At 39.0% G+C, this 22915-nt stretch overlaps 1 protein-coding gene across 4 annotated transcripts in view; it reads left to right on the forward strand.

Annotated features, from left to right (window-relative positions):
- Positions 1 to 22915, forward strand: part of LRBA (LPS responsive beige-like anchor protein) — a 571438-nt gene that overhangs the window by 118292 nt on the left and 430231 nt on the right. For all 4 annotated transcript variants that reach the window (XM_054029329.1, XM_054029332.1, XM_054029331.1 and 1 more), the window contains exons 24-30: positions 577 to 752; positions 2122 to 2275; positions 2663 to 2843; positions 5129 to 5256; positions 6810 to 6917; positions 8319 to 8490; positions 8711 to 9158. In XM_054029329.1, the coding sequence (XP_053885304.1) occupies positions 577 to 752; positions 2122 to 2275; positions 2663 to 2843; positions 5129 to 5256; positions 6810 to 6917; positions 8319 to 8490; positions 8711 to 9158 (1367 nt within the window). The remainder of the gene's footprint in view (positions 1 to 576; positions 753 to 2121; positions 2276 to 2662; positions 2844 to 5128; positions 5257 to 6809; positions 6918 to 8318; positions 8491 to 8710; positions 9159 to 22915) is intronic.

Consider the following 22915-nt stretch of genomic DNA (forward strand, 5'->3'; position numbering starts at 1 on the left):
ATTTTTAGCTAACTGCTACTAATGTACATCAGTTGAGAACTCATTCATTATCACTTTAAAGTATCAACATAAGGATGTGTTTTTAGTAAATTTTAACTCAGAATTGGGCTTATGTTTTTGCCCTTACTGCAATGCTTACTGCAATGCTCCTTCAGACTTCTGCTTCCAGTTCAGTGATACTGATCATGGTTAAACATTGATGTAGCTGAGTACTTCCCTCCTGCAGAGACACCTGCCAATCGATGCCCTTCATCCTACAACATTCTTCCTCAAAGGAGGGAGATCACTGTCAGCAGCAACATATTCTCCCCATGTGGTAAGGTCTAGTTGCTGCTTATTTTTGTCTAGACTGGCAGAGATGGTGGTGCAGTTGTATTGTAGTTTGTAGGTTTGGTATAATCCATCAGTAGTGGCCCTGCAATTGTATTGGTTTAATTTTTAAATGTATGTGCATTTGTAAGTTTATGTAATGTCTAAGCTTACAGACCTATTAAATCCAAAGTGAAACTTTTTCAGTAAACACTGCTGAAATTGAATTTTTGTTACTTGGAACCTGCCTATATTTTATGCAAACAGATATCAAGGCAGGAAGATTCATCAGGACAAGACTTGGCTGCTGCATCTGATGGGCAGAGAAGAGATTCCAGGTCGACTATGTTTCGTATTCCTGAATTTAAGTGGTCCCAGATGCATCAACGTTTGCTCACAGATTTACTCTTTTCAATAGAAACAGATATACAGATGTGGAGAAGGTAAATCTGTGCTTTGTAGGAAATCATATTTGCTAGCATTGCACTGTAACAGAAATCTAAGATGTTATTGAAATCTAATGTCACTGGTTAATTTGTTTATATTTGTTTATATATTTCAAATCTATTATTAAAGTATGAATTAGTTATTTTGGGGTCTATAGCAGGGTCTTCTCAGAATTATTGATTACCAGTCTTCAGGAATGTTTAAAGATGTGTGTATGGTTGAAGGGTTACATATACATTCTGGATTAAATGTTGGCCCCATTAAAGTCAATGGGAGTTTTGCTATTTACTTCAATGGAACCATGGTCCCAATCTCTGAATAGACATCTATCAATATACATCATCTTAAGAGCATTCACAATGTGGAAGCCAGAAATATATTATTTCTTTAAAGAAACTTCCCCTAAAATTAAAACAAGCCAGTGCTTTGACATAAGCAAACAGGTGCCGCTCTGTACTTCAGTATGTTTCTATGGAGCTGAAGAAATTATGTTGTCCTACGTGTGTTAAAAACAAAATATTGTAACCAAAATCTGCAAAATATCAATCAGTTGTAGCACTGAAGGAAAAATTGGGGCTAGTTGTGCCACTGGTATTTCAGTGTGTTTATAGTGCTATTTTTTATCAGTATGAGATAGTGAAGGTAAAAATTGATTCTGACTACCACATAGCTATGCTAGCCCGCTAAGAAGATACAAATGACCTATGTAAAAAAAGGAAAAAACCTAAACAAGTTACAGGTGCATAAAATTTACCTTGAGATTTAGATGAAACTTTTGTTTGCCTTTAGAACTGAAGTTTTAAGACATGACTAAAGTATGTATTTAATACAGCACCAGGTTTACTCAAGATATTGTGGATAATTTAGGACTGTGTTGAAAATCTATTTTCTGTGTTTTAACAGTAACTAGGTTTTTGTGGTATTGTATTAATTTCTTTGCTTTAACATTGTAATGTGGTGGACTTGGTTAATATTAACTTTGTTCTTCCAAAGCCTTGAGTTCAAATCTAGTTAATATCCCCAGAGAAACTTTATTTTATTGATTTTATACAGTGCTTTTTGTTGTACCAGATGATCACAGACTTGTCTATAATGAATAATTAATTATTCACATGACTATTCACAACACACTTGGACCCAGTTACTAGGGTATGCTCTGGAGAGGATTAGGAGCAAAAGGAAAGGCAATTTGAGGGCAAGATTTAGGTTCCGTTGATTGAGCCTTGTGAGGATGCTTATATGAAGTTTTTGGCTGCATTGATATCAGTTTATGTGCATTTGAAGGAACTTAATAAACTTGCTAAAAACACAAAAAATAGACTTCTATTCTGAATGCTTTCCCACCCTCTTACTTTTTTTGGACAGCCATTCTACAAAGACTGTGATGGACTTTGTGAACAGCAGTGACAATGTCATCTTTGTACACAACACAATTCACCTCATCTCTCAAGTTATGGACAACATGATCATGGCTTGCGGTGGTATATTGCCATTGCTTTCTGCTGCTACATCTGCTACAGTAAGAAATTCATTTTCTATTGCAAAAATGATTACTTGTGGGAGTGGGCGGGCCTTTCTTCATATAGTACATTAATAGGAATATCTGTCCTCTTGAGAGAGCATGGATCTATATGGGCTGTTCCCTTAAGAGGAATTTAGGCTCCTGCTGTCATTACCTGAAGAGGGGGAAGAGCCATCTAGGACTTGGGGCCCCAGTGTAGCCTGGAATATTATGTGGTTATTCTGTCTGCATTCTTCCAGTTAAATTCTTCAGCCTGAAGTATGACTAATTATTTTGGCAATGAGCAATAATGGACTTTTTACAAACCTGTTTTCTTCATGGAATTTTTAGTTAAGAGTGATCTTTTCTATAGAAATACATGTTTTCAACTTTTCCCTCTCATAGCATGAATTAGAGAATATAGAGCCAACTCAAGGACTTTCAATAGAAGCTTCGGTAACATTTCTTCAGAGATTAATCAGCCTTGTGGATGTGTTAATTTTTGCAAGCTCTCTTGGCTTCACTGAAATTGAGTCTGAGAAAAATATGTCATCTGGAGGAATTCTGAGACAATGCCTTCGACTGGGTAAGCAAGTAAAAGTGCTTAATGAAGGAAAATGGATTTCTTCAAAATAACGTTAACTACCATTTAACTTTGTTTTTATATATTTAAGGAGAATAGTTTGATGTTTATCATCAGGGCCGGCTCTAGGATTTTTGCTGCCCAAAGCAAAAACAATTCCCTCCCCCCCCCCCCCACCCTCCGGTTCTTTAATTACCCGGCCCCGCCTCAACTCCGCTCCTTCCCCAAATCCCCAGCCCTGCCTCCTCCCCCCAGGCTCTCAAGCCTAGGAGGGAGGGAGGGGGAGAAGCGGTGCCTGCGCCGCGGCCACTTGGAGTCTCCCCCACCTCCCAGGTTTGAGAGCCTGGGAGGGAGGGGGAGACTCCGAGTGGCTGCGGCGCGGGCGCAGCTTCTCCCCCCTCCCTCCAAGGCTCTCAAGTCTGGGAGGGAGGGGGAGCAGCGGCACACGAAACAGCTGTTTCGCACGCCGCGGCCGCTTGGGATCTCCTCCTCCCTCCCAGGCTTGAGAGCCTGGGAGGGAGGGGGAGCAGCGGCGCGCGAATCAGCTGTTTCGCGCGCTGTGGCATCAGCAGCGGAGGTGAGCTAGGGCGGCCGGGGCACGTTTTTAGGGACGGCATTCTGGCGCCGGCCATGCCGCCCCTAAAAATGTGCCGCCCCAAGCACCAGCTTGTTTTGCTGGTGCCTAGAGCCGGCCCTGTTTATCATACTTCACTTAACCAAATATGTCTCACTTTCTGGCTATTAGATTTGAAGTTTTCTTACTTTTCAGTGACTTTTTTTCATATGTTGTGTTTATTTACTTGAAGTTTGCCCTATAATAGACTTCTCCTTCCTACTCAAATAATACATACAAGCCTTTATTATTCTGTATTTAAGTAAAATTGCTATGAATGTGATTAAGTATTGGTAGGCACAGTGAGCTGAAATCCATATTTGGTGCATATTTTCATTTTGTCTATAGAGACATCTGTGTATTGAAAATGCACCCCAAATAATTGGGATTAAAAATACAAGGTTTCAGGACAATGTCATCTTTAGCATATATAATGAAAATTCATCTTTAGATAAAATTCTGAGGGGAAGAAAGCTTTAAGAAGGGTTAACATTTTGTTAAAAATGATTCGGGAGATGGTGTAGACTGAGATAACTAGAAATGCAAATTTAAAATGAGTGTAATTCAAACTATTGCATCATTGTATACTAGCCCCAGTGCATCCAGTATTATACATAGAGTCCTGTGCAGATACAAAATTTGCATCCGCATCCGATCTATGATCTCCAATCATGGTTCGTGGATATAAAGCGGATATCCGCAGATTTTCAGGGTTCTAATTATACAGTATTTGTATAGAGTTGAATTGAACAGAAACAGTCTGAATACCCTGATCAGCCAGATGCCCTGATTGCCCCTGAGAGGCATCACCAGACCTGCTCTTAAGCCCAGCAGCAGTACAGGGTCAGTGGCTGCTCAAGGTTTATGCCCTCAGCAATGATCACTCCTGTGCCTGCCTTCTTTCCTGCCTTTTTTTCTGTCCTGTTCCAGCTTTCCTTCTTTGCCTGCTTCCTGACTCCGGCTCTGACCCTTGGCTTTACTGCAGGTTCCTGACTCCGGCTCCAACTGCTAAGCACGATGACTGCCACTGCCCCGACTACTAGGCCTGACTGTCCATGCCGTAGTTCATGACAGCCAGCTTGTTCTTTTCCTAACAATTAAATCATGAGACAAGTGCAACAGGGCAAACCGAGAAGTAAATTATTAGAGTTGTGTACTTTCTTTTTTGAAAATAATGAGAAGATTAAAACAAAAAAATCAGTTAAAAAAAGACTAGAGGAGGAATAGGCTTAGTCTGAGAGCAACAAAATAGTAAATATTAGTTTTTCTCCTTTTTGTACGTCACACCAATGTATCATTTTTATTTTTCTTCAGTGTTAGTATGCAAAAGAAATTTAGCTCATTTGTGTATCCAGTTGTGATAATGAAAATGTTTCAAAGAGAAAATCAGAATGTGAGGACTCAGCAATGCTAACAAATCCTCTTGGATGTATAAATATTTATATGTGAAATATGAATTCTAATAATTTAATTACTCTGATTTTTACTATGATTTATGTATCTCTTAAGCTTTGTTTTTGAGCAATTTAGAAAGTAGAAAATATTTTTCTCTTATTTGTTTACTTAATCTTTTAATTTTTAATGTAAACTCAAGCATGTTGTATTCCTTGCAGTGATGCACCAATAATATAAAATTATTTCCCATTATAACATATAACATATACTTTTCTTTAAGTGTGTGCAGTGGCAGTAAGAAATTGTTTGGAGTGCCAGCAGCATGCACAAATGAAACTTATTGGAGAAACTGTAAGGAGTCAGAAAACAATGCAGAGCCTAATAGGAACAGGGAAGTCTGCAGCAAAGGCAAGTATATGACACCGTTAAGTAAGGCAAACATTAATACTGCAATTAATGTGTATCAATGGCTAAGTCCCTATGTTTTTTGTTCCATTAACATGTAGCAGAAAATAAATGTAGGATCAAATAATGTGAATATTAAATCTTACAGTAATTGTTCCAAACTGTAAATATAACATTTAAATATATAAACATTGGAATCTTCCCCAATTGAAAAAAGTCTGAATCTCTTACTTTCCCAGGTTCCCCTAGCCGTATTTCTTTTAATATGGAATCTGTATTGATCACTGTGCCCTATGTACCATAAGTTTGATGTGTGTTGATGAATAGTCTTCAGGAGAGTCATGTTCATAGAATCTTAGGAACCTCAAGAGGTCATCTAGTCCAGTCCCCTGCACTCATGGCAGGACTAAGTATTATCTAGACCATTCCTGACAAATGTTTGTCTAACCTGCTCTTAAAAATCTCCAATGATGGAGATTCCACAACTTCCCTCAGCAATTTATTCCAGTGCTTAACCACCCTGACAGTTAGGAACTTTTTCCTAATGTTCAACCTAAACCTCCCTTGCTGCAATTTAAGCCCATTGCTTCTTGTCCTATCCTCAGAGGTTAAGAACAATAATTCTTCTCTCTCCTCCTTGTAACAATCTTTTGTGTACTCAAAAACTATTATCATATCCCCTCTGTCTTCTCTTTTCCAGGCTAAACAAACCCAATTTTTTCAATCTTCCCTCATAGTTCATGTTTTCTAGACCTTTAATAATTTTTGTTGCTCTTCTCTGGACTTTCTCCAATTTGTCCACATCTTTCCTAAATGTGGTGCCGAGAACTGGACACACTACTCCAGTTGAGACCTAATCAGTGCGGAGCAGAGAGGAAGAATTACTTCTTGTGTCTTGCTTACAACACTCCTGCTTATACATAACAGAATGATGTTTGCTTTTTTTCCCAACAGTGTTACACTGTTGACTCATATTTAGCTTGTGATCTACTATGACCTCCAGATTCCTTTCCGCAGTACTCCTTCCTAGGCAGTCATTTCCCATTTTGTATGTGTGCAACTGATTGTTCCTTCCTAAATAGAGTACTTTGCATTTGTTCTTATTGAATTTCATCCTATTTAGTTCAGACCATTTCTCCAGTTTGTCCAGATCATTTTGAATTTTAATCCTATCCTCCAAAGCACTTGCAACCTCTCCCAGCTTGGTATCGTCCGCAAACTTTATAAGTGTACTCTCTATGCCATTTATCTAAATCATTGATGAAGATATTAAATAGACCCAGACCCAGAACTGATCCCTGTTATGCCCTTCCAGCATGACTGTGAACCACTGATAACTACTCTCTGGGAACGGTTTTCCAACCAGTTTTGCATCTACCTTATAGTAGCTCCATCTAGGTTACATCTCCCTAGTTTGTATGTTGTTCTTATATTTGTTCTGTTTCTTTAAAATAAAAGCTATGAAACTGGTATTGTAGTACTACATATCCTACAGTTTGTGTTTCCTGGTGTGGTACTTTTATAAACAAGTGACAGAATTGGTTTCTCTTGAATAGAGTCCAGTTGACATTGTGACTGGTGGAATTTCTCCAATACGAGACCTTGACAGACTTCTGCAGGATATGGATATTAACCGGCTTCGAGCAGTAGTGTTCAGAGATATAGTGAGTTGTGAAAAACCTTATAGTTGTTTTGTTGCTAAGTTTTTCTTGGTATTTTTCTGAATGCTGTGCTGCTGCTACGTGCTAGGCAGCTGTCTATTGTTCTGTTATCTAATAGGGTTCATAAATGACTCATGAAATTCTGTGGCCTGTCTGGGAGAAATACAGAACAAGGTTTTGAGGTCAGATGGAGGGGCATGTGCACATGTACGTGCGGTACAATCTCTGTCCCCGTGGGGCATGAACTTGTTGAAATCTTCCGGAGTATGAATCTCTGGAATTCTGCTTTCTTTATAAATGTTGTGTTCACTTACATTAGTGTGTGTGTGTGTGTGTATACACACACACACACACACACACTATATATATGTACACACACACAAACTATGTGTACATGTGTGCACACAGGCAAATATGTTAACACATGCATTTCTTGTAAAGTGTTACTGGAAACTAAAATAAAAACAAATCTCATTTCTTTTTAAAATTGGGCACAATCGAATCTGTATTTCTGTAATGACAATAGGGCTTTAAATTAGAAAGCCATATTCACTTCTGCTGCAGCTCCAGTTGTGGAGTTAAACTGGGATATTTGGCGAGTTTCTTGGAAATAATTCATAAACATTTTCCTCCTTTGCTAAATAAACACAACTTGGCTGCAGTTTACAGTAAGTGGCATTAATATCTTTGAGACAATATCTTTTCCTGGACCAACTTCTGTTGGCGGAACGTCTGGAATTGCAGAAGAGCTCTTTGTAGCTCGAAAGCTTCTCTCTTCCACCAGCAAGCTGGTCCAGTAAAAGATTACCTCACTCAACTTGTATGTCTCATATCCTGGGATCAACATGGCTACAACATAGCAAATACTAATAGCTTTGTAAATATGTGATAAAGTGCTGTGTGTGTCTCTGTGTGTGTGTATAATATATATTTGGTGTAGTAATTTGATATTATCAGCTTGAGCATTTATGCAATATTAGGTCTAGTCAACCTGAGGCTTAAACATTCATAGAAAAAAACAGAGTTTTGGTCACAATTGTATGTCCCCCAATTTTATAAACTGGGTGAATAGTGACTAGAAAACATTGTTCTTCCAGTGCTACACGTTAGTTTAGATAATAAAATATCAAGTAAGATGCAACTTTGTCAAAATTTAGGAAACCTAAACTAGAGCAATAGATTCTTTGAGATGGTTTATATCCTTGGTCTAAGCATGATTAATTAATGGATTGATTCTGCAACAGTGGTTTGTAGGTATAAATTCTTGTAAGTCAATTTAGTCCATGAGGTTTCAGTATAACATTTATTTACTCATTTCTATTTCTGGTAGACCATGGGCTACCATATGAAGGGAATATCGCACTGTTTAAATTGTAATGGAAAAATAAATGTTGTTCTTCACAGGAGGATAGTAAACAGGCTCAGTTCTTGGCCTTGGCTGTAGTATATTTTATCTCAGTCCTTATGGTGTCAAAATACAGAGACATACTGGAACCCCAGAATGAACGGAGGCAACCTCATCATAGCCAGTCATTCAAGGGAACAGAGAATGGAAGTAGTGAGGCAACATCTACAGGTTAGTGACACAAGTGGGTACATGATTACACATCACATGTCACTTCTTATGACTTACAGTGCTTTATAGGAAGATAAATACAACTTTCTTTAAGTATATATAAAATATTTTAGCAGTGTCTTTATCACCTCTTGATAGATCTTAGAAGTAATATGGTTGATGTTGTTCTGTTAACAATGAACTTGAAATAATTTTCCCTTCTTTATTTGGGGGTAACAAGATGTAGAAAACCCATCTGCTACTACTGGTGCTTCAACTCCAGTATCAACAGAAGATTCTGAAAGCTCAGCACCTGTACGAAGAAGAGACTCAGGCATTGGAGAGGAATCAACTTCAGGTCAAGCAAACAATTCAGATGCTGTAGCTGAAGCAGGACCTCAGAGTGCCATTTCAGGTCCAGATGCTATCAGTGAAGTATTATGCACACTTTCTTTAGAAGTCAGTAAACCTCAGGAAAACAGGAGTGAGGCAGGAAATGAGTTGACTGAGAAGACTGTATCTTCTGTACCATCTGCAAAAAATGTCAACGTAAAGGACATTCTCAAAAGCTTGGTTAGCACCCCAGCAGATAGTGCCACAGTGGATCCTACCCTTCTGCCACCAACCTTCCTTGGAACTCTTGGTGATGCTGCTGCTGAGCAGCATGTGCAATTCCGTTCCTTTGACAGGTAATATATTTTATTTATATTTTGTATAAAGAGAACCATTTTGTATTCTTTGCTTAAATGTATAATGTAAGGTACAGAAAAGTTCCGCTGCATAGCAATTTGACACATTCCTGGTTATGTATCTAGTGAACAACCTGCATAATCTCACGTTGTAGTAATATAATGAAATTAAAACCCAGATTTTTAAAGGTATTTAGGTGTTGCTCCACTCAGCATTGGAACGTCTAACTAAGGAGTCTAAGAGTTGGTCTACACTGAAAACATACATTGTCATAGCTGCATCTCTCAGGGGTGTGAAAAATCCACAGCCTGAGCCACATAGCTAGGCTGTCCTGCCCCCTGGTGTAGACAGGGGTAGATCAATGGCAAAATTCTTCCATTGACCTACCTACTGCCTCTTGGGAGGTGGATTAATTACAGCAATGGGAGAACCCCTCCCATCACTATAGTGAGTATCTATGCTGAAGTGCTACAGACATTGTAGCATTTTAAGTGTGGACATAGCCTAAGTCTCATTTTCAAAAGTCAACCTAAATATCTTTTAAAAATCTGGGCCTAATTAACTGATAAGTATTTTATTATTTTATTTGTGTGACTATGGCTGTGACATTGCCATTACCTGAGACGTGTGTTAAAACTGCAGCAAAATGAGGTATTCAGCATGAAGCTATTGGAGTGTGATCTACAAAGCTTTGGTGTAGTTCTGGACTTTGGAAACCCTGTGCAAACACATAATGAGGGAAGTTGAACAATATAATTGACAGCATATTAAATTACTTAAAGTGTCAGACAGGTAAAAGTTGTCTTCAGGCCCATGAGTTACAACTGTCTTTAACAAGGATAGTCAGTTTTTTTTCACTAATAGCACTGGTTGAGATTGTTTGGATTCTCCATTATTGCAAAACCAGATACGATTAGGTAGTCTGAATATAAATTGTGTTGGTAGATATTAAAAATGAAAACAAGATGGAATACTTGCTAGATTTGTTGGCTAAAGGTGTAAAACAAAAATCACTTGGAACTAAAATTAAATATTGAATCATTTGAACTTGAAAGAATCAGCTATTAGCAAAAACTGGGGCTGCTTAACTTATTTTATGTTTGTCAGATTATAGAATTCCTAAAACACTCCAAAACACTGGAGGCCTCTCGTGCATGTTCTTCACTGACATAGCAATAATAAATTATCTGAGTGGGGTATGCCTGCAATAATTTAAGAAGTGATGATTTGTATAAATCAACCAGGATGGTAAATTTGATATTTTCATTATAGACACTGTCAAATCAAATTTTTGAAAACTTTTCAAATATAATATTCACACTTTAAATAGAATGTCCTGATAGGTTTTTTTAAACTGAATAGTTTTAAAGGGGGTTTTCGTGCTTCTGTTGGAAAGGGTTAAAGTGTTGCCAAAAAATTGGCTTACGCCTATTCCTTCTCCCCTTTCTCCTTTTACTCTCGCCTGATTACTGCCTGCTCACTTGCAGTTTCAACCGTGCTGCAGAGTCTGCAGAAAGAGCATGGACCACCAACAAAACAATGCTGGAAAGTTCAGTCTGTACTTTATACCAGTGTTTCTCAACGACGGGTCCATGTACCAGCGCTGGTAACTGATATCTCTGACACAGTTTAGGAACACAGCAAGCTCGTCCTTGGTATCAAAAAAATTGAGAAACAGTGCTCTATACTAAAAGAAAATGTGTTCATTAATGGTGGAAATACAATGCTTACTCAACTAATGATTGCTGGCCTGCCTATCTTTTATTCTGTGCGGCAAATCCCCCTCTCAGAATAACACCCTTACCCTTCATCCACACTTTCACTCACTTGAAATGAAAGTACAGCAGTCCCTTGCTTTTCTCCAAGGTTATTGTTCTCCGTACCTTACTGTTCACAGCCTTGTTTGGTCGGTGACTCGTAAAATGGTTTAAAAAAACACAAATCCTGTGAGACACCAGTCCTCTATGGCTGCAAAGAATTAGGGGATTTAGGTCACAGCAAGAACCCTGCATGGTATTTGGTTGCCAGAGGGGCTGTTGTTGGAGGAATAGATGGTACCAGGGATAGTGATTCTTGGCTTGGTGTCGAGAGCTGTTGATATAATGGAGAGTGGGAAGTGCTGGTGTGAAATGGAGGATTGATTTGGTGCTGGATCTCATATGTGCCAATTAATTTAGTGATGTGCTGTTTCAAGAGGCTATAGAACTGACTTAGCAGCCTAAGGAAGCTGTGCATTTTAGTAGCAAGACAACAGGAGGGCCAAAGAATTGCTGAGATTTGGGGGAGGTGATAGCAAGGGTAACATAAGAACAGGAGGAGAGGAGCAAGTTGCTCCTTTTCCTGCCCTAATTTCCAGTGAGTCTTAATGTGTCCAGGATTTTGTTCCCTTTTTCCCCCTCAGCTGTTGCCAGGCAACCCACCAGATGTCCCCTGATGACCCCCAGGATCATCATGCTGCACTAGTTGAAGTGCTGTTCTGTTCCATTGATACATCTACTGGGTCTTGATGAAGTCTTTCCTTCTCTGAAAGCAATACCAAATTGATAGCTATTTTGCGATACATTGTAAAATTCTAATGCTCTTGTTTTCATTAAATGCTCTAACCTCTTGTTTTCATTAAATTTTTCTGTTATGTTGTCTGGGTGGAAAATTTCTTCTGCTAAATTCCTTGTGGTTATACTGAACCATTCTTTCTTTAACTTTGGCTTTTTCCCTGCCATGACAGGTCTTGCAGACAGGGCCGGCTCCAGGGTTTTGGCCGCCCCAAGCACCCAAAACAAAACAAACAAAAAAAAAGCCGCGATCGCGATCTGTGGCGACAGTTTGGCGGGAGATCCTTCACTCCCAGGCGGAGTGAGGGACCGTCCGCCGTATTGCTGACGAATATCTGGACGTGCCGCCCCTCTCCAGAGCGGCCGCCCCAAGCACCTGCTTGAGAAGCTGGTGCCTGGAGCCGGCCCTGCTTGCAGATTCTGGTCTACTTATCCAAATTATAAATTGGCCAAATCAGTTGAATTACACCCTGCATCAAGAAAGTGGCGATATCTAACATAGGATCAGAGTGTGTTAAGGAGAGGGTTTTCTTTGACAGTTTTAGCCCACGTTTTTAACATTTAACTGAAACCACCAAGCTCAAAGAAAATTATCTTGCCATGACTATATTCATTTTTTCTATCTTGCAAATGGGTTTTACAGCATGCCCAGAATGAAAATTGGTTTGTGCTATTTTAGATCAGGTAAGGGAGACTGAATTACATGTAAGGGAGCTCTTGGGGAATAAGCTCTGTTGGTTTCAAGGGGCTGCCTACCTTTATTTATCTCAGTTGTGGCAGTACAGCGTAGGAGAGAAATAGTGTCTGAGATAGGGATGACCCAGATCCATTATGGGTAAAAATTGCCACTTGGAACTCCTCCTAGCAGTCAATGAGCAAATAAGTCCAATTCCTGAGTCACTGGAGTCATGTGCTCAGGGTGAGGTACTTCTGCCCACTAGTTTCATGACTGGAAGAAAGTGATAACACAATTTAATCTCTCTCTTTCTTAATTTGAAAACTTTTCAAAGTCTGGACCTTATTTTTGTAGGTTGCCTAGCAGAATGAGCACCTGATTGTAACTGGAGCTCTTGGATTATACCATAATCTGAATATTTAATAATTAGCTCTAAGAAATAAAACTGAACAAAAAAATCTGTTTGACAGTAAATTCAGTTAATGTCAAATTGCTTATATGCTAATACATTATCATACAGCTCAGTGAGCAGACCTAACGAGTTATTTATTTCCATAAAAACAAAACAGAACCAACCCAAAATACCGTGGTTAAAAACTCTCACAAACTGATAAAAGCAAGGGAATAATCAATTAAAGCAGTGTTTCTCAAACTTCCCTTCTCTTCAGGAAAACAAAACCAACTGTACCCTGCCATGTGGTGTTAAAGGTTTACACACCTCAGTTTACATCTTGTGTGGCTCTTCACATCCACTTTGGAAAACATTTGCTGTAGGTCTTCATTATATATTTTCTTGCCTTTCCTACATGCTTTGTGCAGTGACACAGATAACAAAGCAGACCTATATATAATCATTGTCATTTGAATTAGCACCTATTGTTTGAGGCTTTGTGTAAACTCAGCAGAAGTCTCTGAAGTTGGTACATTGTTCATATTTTGAAGGTTTTACTCACAACCATAACAGCTAGAGGGTATTTTAAATGAAAATGGTAGCTGCTCAATACTCATAATTGCACTTTAAGATGCTCTTAAAACAGGGCATATGTTCATTTTTTTCCCCCTAAAAGCAAGTGGCTAACTCGTGTGACATTTCACACAGTGTTAGTTTTTATGCCCTTGAATTTTCTGTTTCTTTTTTTTTTCTGTATGCATTTTAATAGGTATATAAACTTGGGCTCTAGCTGAATTTTTTTACTGGGCAGTCTTATTTTTCATTGTTGACTGATATCTCTTGGAAAAAATGGTCCATTGGCACAAAAATTGGTAGATGGCTGGTGCCGCGGGGGTGTGTGTGTGTGTGTGTGTGTGTGTGAGAGCGATGTTAGATTTAGGGTCATTTTTAGCTGTTGCCAACAAACCTGATTATTTGGAAAACTGCTAGGCACATGCAAGCTTGATTGATTGATATATTGGGGATGGACCAGACACGTACAACCTTCTCAGTTAGGAGCTATGCTCTTGTTAGATTTTATCCAACGGAGAAGGGTTTGTGCACAGCTGCTGACAAATAAAATATTTTACATCAGCCGCTGTACTTCTATCCCCTGCAGGTCTGTGCCCTCTATCTTGTACAACTGACATCCAATCAAGTATTTTAAAAAAAAAAGAAAAAAAAAAAAAAAAGAAAATCAATACACAAACTTTTCTGTGAAGCAGTTAGGGTGGTTACATGCACACACGTCTGAGACAAACCCAAAAAAGCAAGACAATGGAGAGAGAAGCCACCTAACAAGACATACTCTCTACTCCTCCACCCATAAGCACACACCTTTACATTTCCCCAATACCACACTCTGTAACCTTAACTGCCGCTCTCTCCTCAAGGAGATGAGCCTTCTTTAACCATTTTTTTTGCACAGACCCCTTTGTTAAATGACTTTGACCTAATACAACTGACTACTGCACTAAAACCTACAAGTGTTAGTGTTGGCGGAGGGAGGGAGAGGGAATATTCCAGTAATAGGGTGTGTGCAGAAGAAAGAAATGGTGGCTGAGTTAAGGTTGTGATGTACGGTCTATGATGTGTAGACATTGTGGTGGTGGCGGCAAGTTGTGTACTGTTGAATGGAAGAGCAGAAGGTGTGTACAACTAGGTGCCACAACTTTTTCCTTTCCTTGCTTTTGTAGATTTGCGTCAGGTGTGTTGTGTGCATAGTGATGCTGACTGCTTCACAATGACATTTCTGGGTGTTGATTTCCTATCCTTTTTTATGCTTAATTGAGGGGGTGCTGGTGTGAGGGAGAGGTCAGGAGCCAGTGGAGGGTTGAAATGTAGCTGCTGATATACCATATTTTATCCATCAGCAGCTGCACATAAGCCCTTGTGTCAGCATCTGTGTACTGCTAGGTTGTGTAAATTTCCATTTCCTTTTGTGGTGTCAGGTAGACAAAAGTGCATAATGTATAAGTGAAAGCTTTACATATGTCAGTCTAGTAGTGACGTGCACAATCTCACATCTAGGGTAAATCTGTTCATTTGTAATGTGACACATAGGTAACTAGCTCATAAATCAAGAGTTTTAAAAACCAATTTTTAACGTAGTAAATAATACGAGATAAAGTATGTAATTTCTACATTAAAAATGTGGAAAGGAGAAAATCGGCAGTTTCGCAAACACTTGAGGATAACTAGTGCAAAACTATTTTAAAAAGTAAGTTTTGGCTCTGAAATGATATCCACGTCTACTGGGATTTTTCTGGTTGGGGTGGGTGGAATAGGTTATGACCTTTTTACAGGAAGCTTGTAGCAGAGTTAGAAGGAATAGCTTTTATCTCTGAGGGATCACCAAAACAGTACAGTGGGAAACTTTGGAAGGGCAGATTTCAGGATGCTCTATGCAACTTACTGGGTCTGGTTTGCATTTAATGTATTGTCTGGTGGCAAACACAAAGCTTGGTAAGTTAACTTTTTTTTTTTTTTTTTTTTGAGACACCTTGTTAAAAGTTGTTCCCATGTAGCAGTTTACCAGCGGAGTATCTCTGGGAATTTCAAAGCATCTCTCTGATCCTGCATTTATCTCAGGAATGCTGTGTCAGAAATCAAAACTCTCCTCATATCTTAAGGATTATCAACTTCCCAGCCATAGCTGGAGAGTATACAGTAACAGCTATGTGAGTGAAACCTTGCTGAAAGGCTGCCAGGTTGCAGGCTTTTGCAAACAACAAGGTGTGTGTGTTCATTCCCATGCCAAAAATCTTCCTCTTATCTTATGTGAAGATCCAATATGGTGATTAGTGGATGCCAGGGTTTTATCTTGATAAAGTTCAAGGCCTGAGCTGACTTTTTCACTAGATCCACAAAGACAGTGAATTAACACAGTCCAATTGCAATATGTCCTGAGACTGTGTTTTTTGTAGACAAGAAAATGTTACTAGTGTCTCAAGAACAGACGACTGATGGAAAAATAAAAGCAACATTTCTGTTCAGAGTGGAAAAAAAAACAAACAAAAAACAAACGGATGAATTCTCTCTCTTGGCTAGTCTAATAACCTGTTACTTGCCACTTTTACTACCTGACTCTCTCCTGACTCCTGCTACTCTTTGTGGACAAATTCAGTGATCGTGGAAGCAGACATTGAGGTTATAAGAGAAACAGATGCTTAAATCACGGTTCTATAGTGTGGCCCTTAAATCTGAGGCTAAGCTTTAACTCGCAGAACAGATATTTTTATAAGCTTGTTTACTTCTTGGAATGTCGCACATGTAAGCTGCTTAGTTTGGGTCAGTCTGTTTGTGCATTTCCCACTGTCATGTGTGCACTTTTTCAGTTGCTGTATTTTAGATAATGAGTTTTATGGATTTAACATAATTTATGTACAAATAAATACATGTAAATATCTCCTGGTAAGGTTTGAAAAGGTTGGAAAAGGTTTAGCTGTAAGACTAAATCTGCTAGTTGGAAGTGGGGACAAAAGATGATCATAGGAGAGCTCTACCAACAAAGGCTAGGAGTAGTTCCCTAGTTAGGAGCTCATCCCTCTTGCCATTCAACTCCTGGCCTAAGAGTGTAGGTTTTCTACCAGTGTGCTGGCAGTGGCTCCTGTGTCGGGGCTCCATCTTTTGTATTATCCCCAGCTAGTTCTGTCAAACATGTGAAACTCCACTCCATTTAGCATCTGTCCATATGAAGGAGACTTTTGTCTTTTCTCCCTCCTCCAGAGTCTTCTGGATGCTGTGAAAATGCACAGATCCATGGCGATGAGTGCAGGCTGGCTGGAGGATGGGATTGCACTGTTTCTCTCCTTCAGCTTCCAATATTCAGGATAATTTTTTCTTGGGACTAATTCCAGAATTTGTCTCTGATCATAGCATTCCTGAGTAGCAGCATGAAATTGATGTGGCTTTGGTTTTTTATTGCAACTTACAGGATTTCTTATAGAGCTGGACAATGTGATGTAATTATTTACAAACCGAAAACTTAAATTCTGCCATAGAAAAAAATTGATGGATCATGACAGGTTCTCTCTCAGCCCATACTCTTTCCCCTTTCCTCCCGACTGTAGTGTTTTGCCCATCTGATCCCTGATGTGGCTGTGAGCAGCTCTCATTTTTTACCTTTCTTCCAGGGTGTGCAGAGAGAGAGAAAGAGGACTATCTTCTATTGATAACAGAGCCAGTAAGGTGACAATGTGGGTATGTCTACACTGCAGTAAAACACCTGCCCATGTCAGCTGACTTAGGCTTGTGAGACTCAGGCTGTGGCTCTCTAAAATTGCAGTGTAGACATTTGTGCTCGGGCTGGGGTCTGGGACCTCAGGACCTTCTGTTTCTTTAGGAGAACAAACAAGCTGCTTCATTGGTATTCCTATCCAATGTGAAAAGTGAGACACTAGAAATCAAATCCTAGTAAATTTCCACATGCCAGTGAGAATTAAAATTAATGTATTGATTTCTAAATTATTAGGAAGCCATCAGGTAGGCTTGATTCACATTTTTTTACTTTGAGTCAAGCCCAAGCAATCTGTGCAACTTACAATACATTTTTAAAATTAAGTGTAAGCGTATCACTTTACTAATAAATAAGCAGGGGAAAAGGTACTTAGAATTTTTTTTATATTTATAGATATTTTGCATCTTATCAAAACAAACAAAAATAAGCATTCTAAAAATTGAGGAATAGATGACTGTTTAAAGAATTTGGCTGAATTGATTATTATTCTGTAAGCCTTTTGTCTCTGATGGAAGCCACTGCTCAGTTTGGTGATCTGTGCTCATTCATCAGTGAATAATTGTCTGCAACACGAAGCCTTCCTACACTTCAGCATAATTGGGACTAATAACACACTGACCTTCTGGGTAAGATGTATTTATGGCGGCTGGTCTACACCGTATCTGACCTACGTTTATCAATTCTTGTGCTATAAATTCTTGCTTTAAACATTAAAGATTTGGTTTTAAATTAAAGAAGAAAAACACCTGAAGTAGTCGTGTTAATGAGACAATCTACTGAAGACCTTTTAATGTTTACAGATGTGCTGAGGCAGAGTTTTGCTCAGAAAATGTGTGAGAATATTTTGTTGTATTTTTCTAATTTTATATTAGCTTTCCCATATCTGAAGCAGTTAGTATTATAATTTGCAAATGTTAGGTGATGAAGAAATATAGAATTAAATGAGGTGGGTGAATGATTTAGATATTAAAGGAATAAAATGAATTGATGGGTAATCTTACATGTGATCAAGGTACTCAAGATGATGGTCATCTTTGAACCTAGGACATGAATTTGGTGTGTGAAAATAACCCAACTTTCCTTATAAACATAGTAAAATGTAAAATAGGAACTATGGAGGCTTATAAATATGTTATTTCTGTAAATCCAAGAGTTTCTCCCTTTTAAAAACATAATTCATCAATCAATTAATTTACTAAATGAAAGGAAAACATCTTGTTTTTGTGGTAACCTACTTAAAGACAAAGCAGGTGCTCCTCAACTTTTAGTGCACTAGAAGGTGTTTTTGAATATTTGGATATTTTTTAAGATTATTTTGTTTAACATTAGACAAATATGATACATATTCCATAGTTTCTATATAATTTCTATTTTATATAGACATTTATCTTAAAATAATGGGTTTTCTAGTGGTTCATGAATTGGTCTGTCAGTTGGCACTTCTTTAATTCCAAGTATTTTAGCTGTGAAATAACCCTTTTTTTGAGACCAACACCAGAACCATTTGTGCTAGTTATGGAGCTGTTAAACAAGTAACATATATTTATTTGAAAGTTGTTATATTTCTACTTAGCTACTGAGGGTGAGAAAATATCAATATCACTTTCTAAGGAACTGTATTAGAATTTATCACAGTATCATAAAGTTTAAACAGAGGACTTTAAGGTACTAGATCTATGATTCAAATGTACTCTTGTGCATCCCAGCTAATAGAAAGCAAACAAATCTATTTATAATAAACATGCCTTGGTAACATGCCTTCAAGAGGCCCTTGAGTTGAACCTCTAAAAAATAAATCCTGTGGCTATAATCTTATTTGATTACTTTCTTTAAACTGTGCATAAAAATTAAGGGAAAGATGCAGAGTATAAATGGATTATATAAAAAATACATTAAATACCAGATTAAAATAAATGGGTAATATGACAAACGTTAGTTGCAAAAGGAAGATGTTAAGGCACTTAAAGATTACAGTTCATTCTTTTTGAGTTCTCATCTAAACTCCAGATTCTGGAGACCATGGCAATTGCAGGTAACCGAGAAGAGAGCAAGTTCAAAGATACATAAAACTTTTGGGCCCATCCCAGATCATCTCAGAGGCTAATGCCTGGCTGATATTTTCTCTGGGTGCCAGAACTTCACTCACTCCTTTATGTGCTGGGTACAGTTTACACTGAAATTACAGCGGGTCAGGGAAAATGTTTTCCCCTTGGATTCCATCTCTCATGATGCACTACAGTCATCCCTCTTGCTACTATGGTGCATTGTGGAAGTCCCTGATTGCGGTGCATCATGGTAGATATAATCTTGCTGGAGAATCGGATTTATAGAGGAGAATGGGGACACTCAAAATACGACTTCCATGAGACACCAACATGCTTCTAAATTGAATTGTTTTGCTTTAACTGAAACATTTTCCTGTTTCAGATATTTGGGGTTTATTTTGACAAAAATTCAAAAATTTCTGTGGAAAGCAGATAGGTCTTATGAAAAACAATTTATTGAAATAACTTTTATGGAAAATTTTTGAACAACCCTAACTGAGAGGCAGTTTTTCTAACATCCTCCAGGATGGATATATATAAATCCTCTTACTGAACTGCAACATAGGCTCTTCTGTACACTCCACTTTGGGATGTTTAATGACTCTGCTTCTTACCACTCGAATTCAAGTAGATCACTTACGGTGCTGAGCCATTATCCCATGGTTAGTTAAAACTTAATTTTCTTTTCTGTTTTCAGTTGCAAGTTTCCATTCTAATAAGGAATAATGAGATTGTAATTCAAAAAAGCCTGTGAAGATACCTAATGGTAATTGTGTGTGTTAGTCAGATTTGTGGTGCAGTTACTCATTGTTTCCTTTGCTATCTGCTGAGCTCTGAGAATGTGTAAGAAAACATTAGGGATGATGTGTGTATATCCCACTATCTTCATATACCTCGTGAATGTGAATAACAACTGTTATAGTTGTCCTAATACTCTCTACAGATGATTTTAGTGGCCAGAGGGCCCATTTTGATCATCTGCTTTGAACTGCTGTATATTACAACGCAGGGAAAAAAGGGATGCCAGATTGCTTTAGCTGAAGCTGCACCTCTCCTCAAATGGCAGTGCAAGCTCTGGAAACTTGGTGTAACTAATCCCTTGATAAGTTCAGCTACACTTAGCACAGTAGTAGCAGTATTAGTATCAGGATACGAAGAACTATGGTGTAACATTGTGTTAGACACAACACAGAAAATGGCAGCTTGTATTTCTGATTGGTCATGCCTGGTTTTGCCCCAGTGCTTACTGCCAGTTCTAGGTTGGGAGAATTGAGGTTGTAGGGTGAGGTTTTGGAGAAATCTTCACATTTCCCCCCTTGGTTTTCAGAGGTTTAAGTATAGGTGGATTTGATGGAAGGGTATTTATCACTGTTGGTCAACCTTAACTTGGCATGATCATAGTTTTGTGCAGTGAATAGTGTCCAATTCTGGTGCTGACACTCATATCAGCACTAGGGTTGCCAACTTTCTAATTGCTAACAACTGACCCCCACTGCCTTGCCCTTGCCCTGCCCCTACCCTGCCTCTTCCCCGAAGCTCTGCCCCCCATTCGCTCCTCTTCCACCCTCCCCGTACTGCTCACTGCCCTCCCTCATCTTCGTAGTTGGATCTTCTCCACCTCCCTGCCCCACCCGCTGGGCTTCCTCTGCTCTGGAGCTGTAGCTTGACATGGAGCCTGCCTGCCTGCCCAAGAGATGCAGGTAGGAGGCAGCCCTTCTCTTCCTGCCCACAGTAACTAAGACTTTTGATGTCTGGTCAGTACATTTGACCGGACACAGTCAGGTCCCTTTTTCGACTGGACTTTATGATCGAAAACTGGGCACCTGGCAACCCTAATGAGCACATTTCTTATAGACAATTATTACAGAAGGTTTATGAAGTCTTCCAAAATTCCTTCGATCTCAAAACTTAGTGGATAGGTTCTTAAGCTAGAGAAGGAAATTCTAAAATTAAAAGATTCTGATCAACCATTTATGTGTAATACTTTCAGAGAATCCAGGGCTTTCCCTACCCGACAGATTTAGAAGCCACAGTGGCTTCATAATTGCTAGGGGCCTATCAGTGTAATTTTCATAGCCCTCTTAAAGGTTACTCCTGGGGGAATTCTGTGCCACTGTGCAATGCAGAATTGTGTAGAAATTAATGTTGTGCACACAGAATTTCCTTTTTTCCCCCCCACAGAAAAGGCTGCAGAGATGTTGGCTGTCACTAGGGGCTGCTGGACCCGGCAGAGTCCAGCTTGCAAATAGAAGACAAGGCCTGGGGGAGGGAAGGGATCTTAGTGTTCCTGGTAGCTACAGTCCCCCACACGCCCTGAAGGAAGAAGGTGGTGGCATGCGGGAAACTCTGTGGAAACCCAGGACCCAGTATCAGGCTGTTTATCACTCCGGATCCCTGGTCTCAGTGGGAGGGGGATAGGGGATGTGGCTGGGCTCTGGAGGGGTAGAGTGTGAGAATGTTTGGGCCGGGAGGGAGAGGGGGCCTGCAGCTGGCCTCTGAAGGGTAGCAGGTGTGAGTGTCTGGGCTAGGGGAGCATGGCTGGGCTCTGGTGGGGAGGGGGTGTGGGTATCTGGCTCCCTGGGTGCGCTCGGGCGGGGGAAGGGGCAGAGAAACAGGAACTGGGTTGTCGTGGGGGTTTCTTTAACTCTACTACTGTGGGAATTTTTGTGTCTCTGTATTATTACAGACATACTTGCTGACAGGTATTTTGAAATGAGTTACCAAAATCATTGAAACTGCTGTGATTATATAGTGTTTTGACAAATTTGCAGAATTTTATGGAATTTTAAAATATTGTGCACAGAATTTTTTATTTTTTGGCACAGAATTCCCCCAGGAGTAAAAGGTGGAGGGCCTCTTGTTTTGATGATTCCTGAGAACTGACTGATATAGAAAAATCCTGAAAACATAAATGAAAAAAGAAAATGTAGCACATGTTTTGTTCTTAAGTTAATTTTGGTACCTTCCAGTATTAAAATAATTGCATTGATGTAGGAGAGAGAGCTATTCAACAACAAGCTATTATGCATACACAATAACAACCTTGTCAAAAGTTTTAGTGGTTCCAGAATTTTATCACCAAACTATTTTCCTGCATTTATATTAGGATCCATTCCAGTTTTCTTGTAATGCATTTTGTGTTTGTTGGTAGGAGCTTGATAAAATGCTACTGTAACTCTTTTGGGGGTAAGGAAACAAATGTCTCCATGTTTTACATTAAGGTCTGATACAGACTATGTGAATACATCTGCATTCATGAAATGTAGATCTCTGGACCCTAGTTAAATGTTTTTATTGAGTATTTTGACAATAAAACAATTTAAATCCAGCAAGGAAATACACATCAAATTTACTAGTGTGGGTCAGATGCTGGAGGCCCATGCTAATGTTAATAGTATGCCCATGTTACTAAAACCCAGTAAATATATATTCTCCCCCCCCCACCTCCTTCCTGTTTTTTGAACTTGTCCTAAAGAAGAGCAATTAATAGTGTCTTGGTATTGCATGTCTAGAGGGAGATCATCTGTTTTATGCTCTGTAATGTAAGGCATGAGGAAATGCAAGGCCCCATTGTATATTAATGGCAATGTATGTGTAATTTAGCAGACAGTGTATATATTTATATGAACTATTTTTCTAATACAATGTACATATTTGCTGGAAACCAACATGTACATATGATAGAAATTCATAGCTCAAGCACAATGTCTTGGCTTGGGGCTCAGGTGGTTGTTACGTCTGTTTTTTAGTATATAGTTAACATTAGCAGTCAACCTTATAATGATGTGACACACACTATCCCCAAGTATAGTG

The sequence above is a fragment of the Malaclemys terrapin genome, chromosome 5 (genome assembly GCF_027887155.1).
Source record: "Malaclemys terrapin pileata isolate rMalTer1 chromosome 5, rMalTer1.hap1, whole genome shotgun sequence".
Taxonomy (NCBI): Eukaryota; Metazoa; Chordata; order Testudines; family Emydidae; genus Malaclemys; species Malaclemys terrapin.